This window comes from Ascaphus truei, chromosome 5 (assembly GCF_040206685.1).
Source record: "Ascaphus truei isolate aAscTru1 chromosome 5, aAscTru1.hap1, whole genome shotgun sequence".
NCBI lineage: Eukaryota > Metazoa > Chordata > Amphibia > Anura > Ascaphidae > Ascaphus > Ascaphus truei.
The window spans coordinates 241,318,924-241,333,572 of NC_134487.1; the positions used below are offsets into that span (position 1 = coordinate 241,318,924).

Here is a 14,649-nt window from a genome sequence, read left to right on the forward strand (position 1 = left end):
GCACTGACATTGAAGTCAATACGAAGCGCTGGAGCGGACCTATCCAAGCGCAGGTGCTAAAGAGATTTCATCACACGGAACTGATTTCTTGGACTTTTAACAGCACACCAGCCCTGGAAACCTGCGGGGACGCTGATCCTTCACCAACGGAGCCTGGGACTGTCCCAAAGAGCTTGCAGTTTGAACCGGATGGTGGTGATTATTTTCACAAATGCTTGATTTTATTGTACTTTTGTAAGTGCATTTTTTACCCCCCCCTCTCCCCCCCTTCCCCTCATTAAATACTATTTTACGCTATGGGCGTGCGCTCTCTCCTCTTCTTTTCCTTCTAGATACCCTGTGGACATGGGTTGTTCACATTGAGAGCTGCCGGAGACCCTGCATACCAGTATCCATTACAACTATTGGAACATTTTGAGGACTGGTTTTTTCTTTCCTGTTTGCTCTTTTATTATATTATGTTCATTTCAATCATATGTTGTTTTATTATTGTTATGTGCCCACTTCAATATCTGGAAGGGTTTATAATAATTGCATATGTTATTTAGGGAAACTCCCATATTAGTACATATTGATTGGGATATACTAGAACCATTATATCCACACTGGTTCACTTCTATTAGAGGCGCAGCTTTTTTTCTTTTTTGCTTGATATATATATATATACACACTCCTATTAGTAATAATATGATGATAATAATATATTTAATATAATTCAGAAATATATAATACTAGCTGAGAGACCCGGCGTTGCCCGTGAGTTAAATTTCCCGCTAGGAGGAGGCGGGGAGAGCGGACGGGAGGGTGGGGGGAGAGCGGACGGGAGGGTGGGGGGAGAGCGGACGGGAGGGTGGGGGGAGAGCGGAGGGGAGGGTGGGGGGAGAGCGGAGGGGAGGGTGGGGGGAGAGCGGAGGGGAGGGTGGGGGGAGGGTGGGGGGAGAGCGGAGGGGAGGGTGGGGGGAGAGCGGAGGGGAGGGTGGGGGGAGAGCGGAGGGGAGGGTGGGGGGAGGGGAGGGTGGGGACAGAGGGGAGGGTGGGGACGGAGGGGAGGGTGGGGACGGAGGGGAGGGGAGGGGAGGGTGGGGACGGAGGGGAGGGACAGAGGGGAGGGGAGGGACAGAGGGGAGGGGAGGGGAGGGTGGGGACAGGGGAGGGGAGGGTGGGGACAGAGGGGAGGGGAGGGTGGGGACAGTGGACGGGAGGGGGGGACACAGTGGACGGGAGGGGGGGGACACAGTGGACAGGAGGGGGGGGGACAGTGGACAGGAGGGGGGGGGGGACAGTGGACAGGAGGGGGGGGACAGTGGACAGGAGGGGGGGGGACAGTGGACAGGAGGGGGGGGGGCAGTGGACAATGGGGGGCAGTGGACAGGGGGGGGCAGTGGACAGATGGGGGGACAGTGGATAGAGGGGGGTGGACAGTGGATAGAGGGGGGTGGACAGGAGGGGGGGGGGGACAGTGGACAGGAGGGGGGTGGGTTGGTTAAAATTTCCAGGTCACTCCTCTCCACTCCCCCTGTATGTTTCTCCGCTCCCCCCTCTCTCTCCGCTCCTGCCCCCCCCCATGTGACACACACACCCACAGTGACACACACACACGTCACCTCTCCTTCCGTGCGCCGCCATATTAGTTAGTCCGCGAGGGAGGAAGGGGGTCCTTCCGGGCGCCGCCATCTTAGGTGGCCGCGTGTCCCCCCGCCGGGGAGGTAGGTGAGTGGAGCGGGAGGGAGGTGAGTGGAGCGGGAGGGAGGTGAGTGGAGCGGCAGGGAGTGGAGTGGAGCGGCTTCCGGGCGCCTCTTAGGTGGCCGCATGTCCCCCCGCCGGGGAGGGAGGTGAGTGGAGCGGGAGGGAGTGGAGCGGCTTCCGGGCGCCTCTTAGGTGGCCGCGTGTCCCCCCGCCGGGGAGGGAGTGGAGCGGGAGGGAGCAGAGCGGGAGGGAATGGAGGTGAGTGGAGCGGGGAGGGAGGTGAGTGGAGCGGGAGGGAGTGGAGCAGCTTCCAGGCGCCTCTTAGGTGGCCGCGTGTCCCCGCGCCGGTCCCCCCGCCGGGGAGGGAGGTGAGTGGAGCGGGAGGGAGGTGAGTGGAGCTCCGAGGAGGGAGGTGAGTGTGATGGGGGGGAGAGAGGACAGAGAGTGTATGTGTGGCTGAGGGGGAAGAGAGAGAGGTGTCGGTGTCGGTGTCGTCACTCCGCCTCAGGCCAATGAGAGGTGCGGGGGCGGGCGGCCCAAGGGACCAATGAGATTTCCCCTAGGGACACAGGAAGATGCAGACAGGCATACAGTGCTTTTACTAATATATAATAAGATAACCACAGATGGTGGGAAAGAGATAAACAATTAAATAAAAATATAAATAAAAACAGTAAAAAAGATTAAAAAGTTGATCACAGAATAATGCTGCACAAATGAGGATCTATCTTCTAAACCTTGAGGAGAATAAAGATGGAGCTGTGCATATGATAGAATAAATTCCAAAGTCCTCCTGGGATGGCGTGCGTGTGTGTGTGCTCCAGAGTATCTAGTCTCAAAATGATGTAATGCTAATATGAGCTAAGGCTCCAAGGTGGACTGATCCGGGAGCAACACTGGTGAGCGCGCACGTCGGCTAGGAGCTGCAATGTCCATACGCTGTGGGAACTGTAGTATAAACAGTGTGGTGTTATATACACAGAATACCTTATGGCTTGTCCTTGTATAGCCAGAGGATCATGCGTCCTGCAGAGAGTCCCGAAAAACTCCATCATCCGGAGTGAATTAAACACCCAGGCCACTCCACGGGCGTTCCTTATCCTCCGGTACGGGTCGTGACCCGGATATATGATGACACAAGGGCAAGATAAACTCACAAGGAGAATAACCGTTGAGAGTCTTGAAATATATGCACAGCTAGAAGTTAAATCGCCGTCTCTGGTGTACCAGCGTTTCTTCCTCGAGATCCTCAGCAGCTGATCAAATTGTCCAGCGTGATGACGCACCCTATGCGTTTCGTCAGCGGCACGCCGACTTCAGGGGATGTCCCAGGGGAGGGTTAGGCAGATATTTATAGCCTATACACGACTGATTGGTGGATGGTTCAACTAATCAATTCTCCACAAATTACCAACAGAAATGTTGTGCATATAGTGACCAGAAGTAATACAATAAATACAAATCATACAATAAAATAGTCTACCAGTTTGTGTGGGAGTATAATAATCTTAAAAAATGAAATATAAAAATATAGGATTACATACATTAACACATATTTAATTAATGAATAAAGAAAAAAGGTAGTGTTAATATTGTATAAAATGTGTATGATATACATTTATACTGTGATTATAACTATATACAAAAATAAGGAGAGTATTATTATGGAATGCTGGAATGGATACTTTTAATATACATAATCATAAAAGAATATATATATATATATATATATATATCATTGTTTGCGATTGAAAATCTTAACAAACTTTTATTAAAATGAATGCTATAGTCATTGATTAAATTCAATTTTTATATTTATATAAATAAAACGCTTCTACATTTGTAAAGGTTCAGGTATTGAAGGAGAGAAACTTAGAATGTCAGAAACATTTTAGGTATAAAGTTCTTGCGACTAAAATCTTTTTGGGGGCTTTTTGTTTTTGGCACAGAAAATAACAACAAAGAATGCGTTTGGGCTGCACTTGATCGATTACATGGGGGACATCCTGAAGCAGAAGGACAGTGAACTGACCAACTTCAAGGTGAGAGTCGCATGCGCACACACCTCCCTGCCCCTCTCTCACAAGCGTTTAGGACACTTAATGTTCACAGTGAATATTTCCCCTTGTGAAACTTAACATGGCTCATGTTCCCGTCTTTTTACAGATTGCAGCCGGGACGCTAGACGCCAGCGCCAAAATCTATGCAGTGCGAGTGGATGCCGTGCATGCTGACGTGTACAAAGTGTTGGGTGGTCTGGGCAAGGAATCGCAAGCACTGGAGGAAACTGTAGACGACACCGGTATGTCCGACTACTGATGCCTTGTGAGCTCTCAGCTTGGGTATCAATCATGGCCTGCCCATGTCTCCCTACCACACACGTGTAGCTTCTCACTGATACCCGACATCACACACTCCTGCCGAGTATGACTCTCTGTATCGCTCCTCTCCCAGATGCTGCTAACCAGTCTGGCAGTGGAAAAAAAGGCCCGAAAAAGAGGAAACGCTCCTACAAAACCATCGAGCAAAATCTGAACACCATCAACCGTTCCAACGCTGATCGCAAATGTGAGGTGAGTCTGTACGCCTGTCTAGCACCAGAAAGAGATAAATGTTCTGTGGCCTTGTTCCATTTTTTTACAGTTGGCTGCGGTTTTCCTTTAAATGGGAAATCCCACATAGCAGGTAATGAAACTTGTGTTTTTTATTTTGTTATTGCAATCGGCTTCCTTACAAAGATTGCATTCCCCCTAAAGTAAACATTTTGTACTTATTTTCTTATGTGAAAATCAGAATCCAAATAGTGCCTTGCGTGTAAAGAAAGGGAGAAAAGTTGTTTTTTCTGAGTTCACTTGCTGTAATTCGAATGTCATCTGTCAATTTGTTATCCAATTCATTTCTATAAGCAAATTGTGAAGCGTAAAAATATTTTGAAAATACGTGATTTATATATAAACGGCAAGAGTGCGTTTAACCTATGGAACATGCCACTGCCATTAGCTCGCTCTTTCCCTAGTAAGATTGCTCCTCTAATTATTTTTGTCCATCTGGCTATGGTTAATATTGTGCACAGCTCGGTTCAAACTGTGTATATATGTATACTTTTTTGGGGGGGGCTGGGGGGCTCCAGGGTATGCATCCAAAATCGGTAACCGGTACATTGCTAAAATGTATAAACTGTGGGGGAGGGGGCTGCAGCACCTCTACTGTGTAAGATTCTCCAGCGGAGAGGCAGCCATCTTTTTTCCACTTCGTTCTATGTTTTGGCTCCCCGTCATGGTGGTGGACTTTTCCTGGAGTACAAAATTGTGGTGCTACTCCTATAAAAAGACGTTTCTGAGACCTTTTCTGGAGTTACTCTTTGATAAAGCACCAGCTGCGGTGGGAAACACGTCAGAGGTTTTGTTTTTACCTTGTTTGTTGGCTTGATGCTCATTAAATAACATTTTCTGTTTTTGATCCACTTGCCTCCAGTTCTCCCCTTTTTTTATTGGCAGTGCTTTTTCACTCTTTTTTTTTTTCCCTCTCTTGATTGATACTAACTTAGGGCTTTATTCTGTGAAAAGCCAAAGCTGATATGTAACATTATATTACCAAGTGTAACACATTATTGTCACAGCTTTTAGAGTAATAGACAGTCTGCTATTTGAAACACAGCGACAGATCTGTTTGTGATGCTTTATTGCCAAAGGGTAGAGCTCAAAAGGTGTGTCTGCCTGTTTCAAAAGAGGAAGTGGATATGACTTTCTCCTTTTACATGCTGGAAACTATGGTGATGCGATGCAGAGCAGCTACTAACTGATGAGATGATCTTTGGATCCTTTCTGCATCACCTTTTTCCAGATTAAGTATCCATATGTCACATTTGGGCTACCAAATTTTTTTTTCCACTTGAAGGGAAGTACCACATTTTTGTGGGAACAGGCCAAGATGGGCTAAGTGTCGAGATGTAGCCGCCCCCCATGACTTTGGACTGTGTTTGCCTCTTTTTGTGATTTTTGCCTCCTGGCACTGTGTAGCACTTTATTGTGTTCTTAACATGTTTTATAGTATGTAGATCAGTGTGGTGTTTGCCCCCTTTTTCCAGTCGTCCTGGGTATACCCCTCTTTTGGGGGGAGTACCGTATTTATTTGGGTAGTTTCCTTCTGACAAAACCCTGTTAACATGTTTTGCTTGATCATATTTACTCTCTCGTTAAACTGCTTTCTGTCTGACCTTAATTGGTGTCATAGCTGCTTATGAGTTCTGCATGTAATTTTATTTTTTACTTTCTAAATCTTTGCTGTAGCAATCAATTCAAAATGGCATTAGGATTATTTCTTTTATCCAGGCGGTGGTATTTAATACTACAGAATAGATTTCACACAAATTTGCACATTTTTGCTGCTTTAAGCCCCGTTTGCAGGGCATCCTGTTTAGGGCTATGTCACAATGCTGTCACTCTGCAGCAGGTGAGTGTGTTCGGTAGATTTCCAAGTCATAATGTTGTCTCTCTGCAGGTCGACCCTCTGTTCCAGAAAGCGGCTGCCTCGTTTGACGAGTGTAGCACAGCTGGCGTCTTCCTTTCCACTCTCCGGTGCCACGATTACCATAGCGAGCTGCGCTTTAATTCAGATGTGAGGCCACTCTGCACTAACGAGGAGACTGAGCCTCCCAGTCCAGGATCCCTGGACCCTTCGGAGCTGAAACGTATGTTACAGTTCCTAGCTGTAACATCTTCTGTGTTGGGAACGCAGCTCTGTTGGTGAACTGTAGGAAAACTACTAGGCAGGATTGAGATATAGTGACAAAGCTATGTTGGTTTGTGGTCTATTTGGTGAAGCAGTTGGCTCTGCTACCAACACTTCTCTTCAGAAATGTTTGCGTAGTATTCAGAACTAATATAGAAAAAGGCTCTGCAGTGCAGGATGGATGCGTAGCCAATGTGATATTTGTAATTTTGCAATTATGTTTGTAATTTGCTACATACTGAGAGAGGGGGCTGTATCACAGCTCAGTGTGGAATAATGGGAATGGAAAGTAAGGTCCACATGGTCCATTTTCCATACAGTGAGACCATAAACCTCACTAAAAGACTTCTGTACTTTATTCCTATTTCATGCAATTTCTATAACTCTTGTTTCCCTTCTCTGTACTTTTATGCTGTACTCTTCCAGTAAAGTACTTCTTCCTTCCCCCTATTCTCCACCTTTTAGAGCATTATCCCTTCTTCTGGTTTTAATTTTTCTATGAAAGCTTCCCCGGGCAAGTATCTTTCATATCCCCTTCTCCCTCAATGTTGGCACTGATGCTGCAGTGGAGCACGCTTTAAATTTTACAACTGTTTGTATTGGCAGCTCTATTGTTACAGTGCAGGGAGAAGCGTCCGATCTGCCCCTCCCTCTCCGGATTCCGCTTCACACAGTGGGACAGCGAAGCCTATAACGAGGTATTCTTAACCAGCATTTTCTTACAAAAGCTGTTAAATGCAGGAGGTAGAAGCACTAGGGAAACATCCATGTTGAAAATGGACAGGAAGCCAAACCTGCCTCTTTAAACCTCCCCCGCAGACTGTGTCCTCATTGGTGGATAAGTTCAAACAGAACGACCACGTCTTTGACATCAATGCGGAGGTGGAGGAGGATGACGACTACGAGGCAGAGGATTGCATTGCAGATGACTTTGACGCAGACGCGTGCGAAGGGACGGGGGCCGGAGACCTGGGGGAGTTCTCAGAGCACCGTGAAGCTTGCAGAATGGAACGAAAGGGGTACGTACTCTTGGCCTTAGTAAGGGAGGGGCAGAGCCACTGAGAGTGCTGCACTCTTGTACAGGTGGAGCGAGCTGAAAGAGGAGCATTGGTATAGGAGTGCAAAGTAGCATCTATTTTTTTTATTTTGTGCAAGGGGAGTTGTAGGGTGGTGTACCTATTACGTTTTGGTATCTGTGACTGAATTAATCGAGAAGAGTACAATATTCTTGATGTATTCATAGTGGTTGTATAATGGTACTCAAGCATAGTTACATCCAGTGTGCCACTATTTATTGTTGACTTTACAATTCCATTTTTTTAAATTTATTTTTGATGAAAAGGGAATTATTTTAGGAAGCCGGTTTCTTCCTTTTCTAAATACTGCCATAATCCTTCTAAAGTAGCACATATACACCCTAATGTTTAATTGTAGATTAAAACATATTTTTTTTTTATTTAAACCTCATTGACCTCTGTATATTCAGAACAGTTGACAGGACAACAATGTGAGAGTTATGTCCTTGTAGTGTCAGTAGGATTTGTTCAGCGTCAGGGAGGGTTCCGCATGGCTGACTTATCCAGCTCTCGCTCTGCAGCTCACAGGTGATTCAAATCGGAGAGGGAGACATCGGTAGCATGTGCCTCCACCTGTCCTCTTGTCCTGGAGAGTATTCCTACTTCAGTCCCCGTACCATGACCATGTGGGCAGGTCCCGAGCACTGGCGCTTCCGGGCTCGACAGAAAGGTAGGCGCCCCTCCAGAAGGCTGCAATGGGATGCGCAGGCTGGAGCAGCGTACGCCAACAACGCTTCTCTCTTCCATCCGCAGCTGATCCCAACTCTGACCAGCAGAAAGTTCGGAAGGCAAAGAAAGTCTTTGAGCTGAACTTTGACGACGATATTAACTTTGAAGTTCACTTCCGAAAAACCAGAGTGAGTGTACCCTACAATTGTAGTACTGTAAAAGTATAAGTGGTCTGCGTTACTGGTCCAACACACAAATATTCACACTATTATTTGAACAGAGCTGGTCACACGTGTTCACCAAAGATTATACATAAACCGTAACAATCCACTCTTATTTACCATAGTTCTGTCACCTACATCATAATTCCTCTCTCGTGATGTGTTATGGTGGCACTGGCACCAGTCTTAAAAATGGAGCCTCTGGTATCAACCTTGCACAATTTCACAAAACAATGATGTGATGTCATGTAATAAAATGATTAAAAACATTAGTACCAGTTTAAAAACCAGAAGCTTAATATAGATGCACACACGTGGAGAGGGTCTCATAGACCAGGCATGCGCACACTTTTTTGTCTGCGCCCCCCCCTGCTTGAGCCCCTTGTCCCCCCCCTTCTTTACCTTTTTTGACATCACAATGTCATTTGGCGCCACGTTGGTATGGCGACAGAAGCCACCAGAGACAAGGTAAGGGACTTACAGAAGCCTCGCCCACTCGCCCGGCATTTAATTTTGCGTCCCCGGGTATGCCCCTGTCATAGACTATCACAAATAAAGAGAACACACTGGAAACACAAGCAGGGGGGAAGAGAAGAGTTAGACCCCATAATACTCCCTTGGGAGACACTGTGCAACCGTATATGTCTAAAAGCCAACTCTAGGTGCATGTTTACTTGTTCTATGGCAAGGATAGACTTTTCTTTGTATGAACCAGAGTAGCACATTCAAGATCAATATGCAATCCTTGCTTGGTGAGATGACAGATTCCAGATAACATATACAAAGTAGACAGGGGAACCTCATTGCAGCACCAGTGTCCACATGATGTGTACATGACGCTAAAAAACACATGCTACAGTATGAGCACTGCAGCTTCCACCTGAGACTTTTCACCTCTTCGGCCTCCCCCTTTCATGTCGGTGTGATTCCTCTCTGAACAGGCAGCTACCACACTCTCCAAACTCACCCTGGAGAGCCAAAACAAGAAATCTACCACGCTGCCAGCGGACTTCCACTACGACACAGACAACATTGTGCGGCTGAGCCTGAGGCCGGCAAACAGGGTAACGTGTCAACCACTCGCATTCCCTATGTTTTTCCTCACTGTGAGCACGTTCTATAACCTTACTCATTCTTCCTTCAGATAAGCAAGATGGACTCTCAGGGTTCTGTCTCTGAGCACGAGGATGGGATTGGAGAATACGATTACAACAACCCCAATGACACCTCCAACTTCTGCCCATCTCTGCAGGTGAGAGCTGCTCCTTAGAAAAGTACACTTAACAAGGTATTGTCATTAAGTCTCGTTAACTATCTCTCACTGCAGGTCGCTGATAGCGATGATGACGCCGGTGACTTCATGGGACCGGATGGCATGTTTGAGTTCACGGCCAACCCTGCGGGATTTCCAGTCGAGAATGGCACAGGCAATAATCAGATGAACATCACGAGCTATGGAGAGGACAATCTGGTGGCAGAACCACAGAAGGTGAGGCTGGGGAGAGAGAAATTATTGGGTTATGAGCACAGTTTGCATTTCACCTGTTATCAAGGGATCCCTCCTCCCATTGTAGGTGAACAAGATTGAAATTCATTATGCCAGAACAGCCAAGAAGATGGACATGAAGCGACTAAAGACCAGCATGTGGAGCTTGCTGACCAATGCCCCTGAAGGAGGCCCACACTCAATGGAGGAGGTAAAGGAGAGAGTATGTGTGTGGGGGAGGGGGGAAGAGACCCAGTTAAGGAAGAAAGGTTGAGATAAATGATGGAAAGAGAGGGCATAACACGGAAGGGGTGAGGGTAGGAACTGAGACTATAGGGAGGCACATCCTGGCAGAGAGCAAATGGCGTCGATGGTGTAATATTCAGACATGGCGCAAGGGATCTCAGAAGGCGATGGGAGCCTCAGGCATATTGGGAAGGCATAATCAGGAAGCAGACTCTCCGGCATGTATAGGTGAATGTTTAATACTGCTGCCTAGGTGCAGAAGTCAGATCTGTAACACGTTTTTTGTTTTGTTTTTGGTGTGATTTTTTATTTATTTTTCTTGTGGATGGAAGCCAATATCAAGGAGTGAAACTGAACCTGCAGCTGTAACGCAGAATAGTGTCTTCAGTTGCATCACAAAGGATCTTCAGAAGAGGTATGAGTGACGTTCTGTAAGCATTGTTTGCAGAAGTGGAATCTATGCTTTTTGTCCCTCTCATACTGTCATTTCTCGTCGACAGGTTACCCACAGTGATGGCACAGAATCTCTCGGTGCCATTGGCCTTTGCTTGCCTCTTACATCTAGCCAACGAGAAGGTGAGTGAGCAGAGCCTGCAAGGGTGCGAGGAAATGGGCAGTGTTCGCAAAACCGATGTGCAGAATCGCATTGTTTGCACTGCAGACTATTCTTATGATATAATTTCCCTCCCTTAAGAATTTGAAGCTGCAAGGAGTGGATGATTTGTCTGACGTGCTGATAATGCAAGAAGATTAACGATGAGAGAGGACAGACATATTCTGGCCATCTTTCACAAAGACTGGCACCTTCAACAGAAATATTTAAAAAGTCTTCCACCTTGATCACCTGCAAACCAGAACAGCTCTCTGAATTCCAGCTGCCTTTCTGTGATTTTTAGTATCTGTACATAATGTATTTATCTCCTTAACATTGTACTATGTTTTCTACATTTTTATCGTGTCCTTTTTATGAGCCATATCAAAATAAAACTTCAAATGAGCCACAATAATTAAAATGTCTTTAATTTATATTATGAAAAGTGATGCAGGTTTGTAGGAGTACTCTGTCCTGTCTTCCGTCTGTGCTGTCACGAAGGGAAGTAAAAGAATCGCGAGCTGCGTCTCTCAGACTCTCTGTATGTCTGCTTTCCAGTCGCAGAGATCTGCTGCTGTCGTAAGGCCAATTCTGAATCCAGATTCTAAAAAAGACAATTTGTGCAAGGGTTTTATGACTGGACGGGGAGACTTGCAGAGAGCAACTTGGTGCAGGGGGAAGTGTAATAGGGTACCGAGCAGCGAAATATGAATGAACTACAGTAGTTACCTCTTTTGTTAGCCTGAAACGCTCTTTCCACTGCTCTGCCTCCATGCTGTGCTCTGCATCCAACCTCTGCAGTTTCTTGGTCTCCTGTGCTTGCAAAGTCTGCAGCTTCTCATTCTGAGGAAGGAGAGAGCCATACAAAAAATAACTATCAATGAGGAGAGCGATTGTTTGCAGTGTAGGGAACTCAAGTGGTCAAAAACTGATCCTTGGGACCTCTAACCTAGGTTATAAAGAGGGGGTTTATTGAAAGCATTTCGTTTTAGCATTTATTAGAAATTAAAATGGGGGGGGGGGTTAAATTACATTTAAAAACACCCTTTTTTCCCCCCTGAACTTTGGGGGTAAGGAAGTATGCAAAGTTAATGTCTGGAAAAGGGGAGGTAATGCTATCATTGAAGAGTGGAGGGGGCTGCAGTCTTGTTTAAATGGCAGGCCTGCCTTCCTAATCTGCATGTCACTAGTGTAGCTATCCATAAGCCTTTAAGGATTCCCATGGCTGACAAACAAATACCGCAATAAAATATTGTACTCAACTTTTGTTTTATTATTATGAGATCATCATATCGGTATACTACTCTACTTCAATCACATGGAGGTCACCTGTATCTGCTTCAATTCCCTGCACGTTTCTGCCAGATGCTTCTTCAGTTCCTGCAGATCCTGTGCCTGCTTCTGCTGCTGACAGTGGGACTCGTCCTTCTGACGAGCAGCCTCTTGCAGCAAGAACTAGAGGAAAGGGGACACTGAAGTGCATTACTGGGACTTGCACCCCCTGCCTTCCAGTCTCTTACCCATCACTGAGGAGGCTGACTCCTGCTTCTCTTCCAAATACAATAGGACTAGGCCTGCATTTACATTTTGATATATAGTGCTGTGCACAAAGAAAATCCTTGTCCCACAAAGCCTAACATCTCATTTTAATGCCTGCGCAAACCCTTCCAAATGCAGTAAAATCACTACACCTCTCCTTGCCTGGTTTAAAGCTGCAGTCCTACTTGTTGGGAACTACTAAAAAGAGTATCCGCTATACATTTTTAGTTCTGCTTCATAACTAAGGCTGCTGCTTTCCTTAATTAGGAGCGATTACTCATAAAAGCAACATGCATTCTTCATTCATGGGGAGCGGTTTTGGCAGCAAAAGGGTAAATCTGTGGGACTTGTGCCATGTGTTGCTGGCAATAAATTGGTTAATTATTGTAGGACTGGTAAAGTATGTTGCTGGTCTCGGGTACTGAAGAAGTCAATTCTTAGGCTGGTCAAAGTGTTGCTAGATGCCCTGGCAGTAAGGTCAATTAGTTTGACACGGGTACAATATGTTTCAGGCCCCCTTTGGCAAAGGAGTTAATTATTTTGCGGCTGGTATGATGCGTCCCTCTGGCTGTGAATTGGTTGGGGGGTGGTACAATTTGTGGCTGGCCTGGCAATGAAGAGGTTAATCAGCCTGAGGCTGGTGCAGTCCATGGGTATAGCGGTTATATATTAGGAGAGAAGAAAGTGTTCCAACATTGCACTCATTGATTACTGTTATTTTACAATATCGGTTATAATAGCCGACATTAATACAATTTCAGCAGTCCGGACATATAGGTTATAGATCATATGTACAAAAATAGGCTTATACAAAAAGATATGAAAAATACTAAACTTTTTTTTTTATATATTTCTTATAATTTAGTGATCTATCCAAGGCTACCAATGGTGAATGTATAACCAGTGAGGATTAAAATGGACAGTGACAGAATACATCTTTTTTTGTATTCTTTAGAAGTATTATAAGTAAATCTTTAGTAGTATTATTGCTTCAAATGTAACTGCTTCACTAAATTATGCAGGTTTAAAAGGAGCAAATGGAGAATAAATCTCCCATTATGTGCACAGCTCCTACTCACAGATCTCTCATTCAGTGTGGTCAAACATTTTTTAAGGTTCTTTAGTCTCATCTCTAACTAAAACCTAGAATCCATAGACCACAATGTACATAGGGCATTAACATAGACTCCCAATATGTGAAGCACCTAAACAAATGCTCTAGTATTCTTAATGCCATAAAACCCTCATTGTTACTGCAGTAATTCAATCATACATCTATTGATCACAATTATGTCGTGAATCCAGGAAATCTTTCAAACAATAGTCATGTTGTGAAGGGTAGGTATATTCCCAATGTTGTAACTATATACCAAATCCCATATATATATATATATATATATATATATATATATATATATATATATATACATACACACATACACACATACACACATACACACATACACACATACACATATATATGTATACACATATATATATGGGAGGAGTGGCTCAGTGAGTAAAGACACTGACTGACACTGAGATTGCTGCAGGGGAGCCTGGTTCAATTCCTGGTGTCGGCTCATTTTATCTCCCTGTGCCTCAGGCACCAAAAACATAGATTGTAAGCTCTACGGGGCAGAGATGCAAAATGTCTCTGTAAAGCGCTGCGTACAATTAGCAGCGCTATACAAGAACATGCTATTATTATTATTATATACCACCACCTCAGAAAAATCTCATTCAAAGTAAAACACGGCTGGTACTATTCGATAAAATATAGTCCGCATGACAAATGAAAAGCAATATAGTAAAAAGGAATAACCATAAATGATGAAAAGCTATATTAACTGCTGTACATCAGGGGTAATATAAATGATTACATGTGTTTGTGATAAGAGATATATTTGCAAAACCTTTAGAGAACTCGGTGCGCATATTGGAACATCTGAGGGATGTAATACAGAACAGGGATACAGCAGTATCCAGCGACATTCATCAATGTCACAAAGGCAATATGAATAGCGTAACATTTTGTGGTTTTGATAAAATCTCTATGGGGGTTAGAGGAGGTGATCTGGATGTGACTTTACTAAAGAGGGAAGCCAAGTGGAGCTATAAAATTGGTCCGGAGTATAGTTGTCGTGCGGATAGACCCATAACACATGAGGCATCAGTGAACTCGGGGTCGAACAATGAACTAATCCTATTCCACAAGTGACTTTCATTACACTCTCAGAGTGACCATCATTTATGATTATACCCTTTTTTGAGTATATTGCTTTTCAAGGGGATTTTTCCAGCGGACTGTATTTTATCTAACAGTACCAGCTGTGTTTTGCTTTGCATGATATTTTTCTGAGATGGCGGTTTATGATCGCTGTATATGTGTAGAACTATAGG

General features: G+C 44.9%; 2 protein-coding genes across 2 annotated transcripts in view; one reads left to right on the top strand and one right to left on the bottom strand.

Annotated features, from left to right (window-relative positions):
• The first annotated feature begins 3,570 nt into the window (after positions 1 to 3,570).
• NCAPH (non-SMC condensin I complex subunit H) lies at positions 3,571 to 11,137 on the top strand. The gene is made up of 15 exons (XM_075601875.1): positions 3,571 to 3,728; positions 3,853 to 3,988; positions 4,141 to 4,259; positions 6,187 to 6,376; positions 7,024 to 7,115; positions 7,237 to 7,436; positions 8,015 to 8,163; positions 8,247 to 8,350; positions 9,325 to 9,447; positions 9,528 to 9,635; positions 9,711 to 9,872; positions 9,958 to 10,080; positions 10,448 to 10,530; positions 10,616 to 10,691; positions 10,810 to 11,137. The coding sequence occupies exons 1-15, from the start codon at positions 3,681 to 3,683 to the stop codon at positions 10,867 to 10,869; spliced, it is 1,773 nt and encodes a 590-aa protein (XP_075457990.1). The 5' UTR covers positions 3,571 to 3,680; the 3' UTR covers positions 10,870 to 11,137.
• LOC142495842 (serine/threonine-protein kinase 10-like) overlaps positions 11,119 to 14,649 on the bottom strand; it is an 84,175-nt gene continuing 80,644 nt past the window's right edge. Inside the window, exons 16-18 of the mRNA XM_075601874.1 lie at positions 12,037 to 12,162; positions 11,437 to 11,550; positions 11,119 to 11,311 (exon numbers count right to left, since the gene is read on the bottom strand). Of these exons, the coding sequence (XP_075457989.1) occupies positions 11,201 to 11,311; positions 11,437 to 11,550; positions 12,037 to 12,162 (351 nt within the window). The 3' untranslated portion in view covers positions 11,119 to 11,200. The remainder of the gene's footprint in view (positions 11,312 to 11,436; positions 11,551 to 12,036; positions 12,163 to 14,649) is intronic.

Coding starts and splice junctions, on each gene's coding strand:
- NCAPH (XM_075601875.1), top strand. CDS start 3,681: ATGGGGGACATCCTGAAGCAGAAGGACAGTGAACTGACCAACTTCAAG. Junction 7,116..7,236: donor ACAGCGAAGCCTATAACGAG/GTATTCTTAACC, acceptor CCTCCCCCGCAG/ACTGTGTCCTCATTGGTGGA. Junction 9,448..9,527: donor GCCTGAGGCCGGCAAACAGG/GTAACGTGTCAA, acceptor TTCTTCCTTCAG/ATAAGCAAGATGGACTCTCA.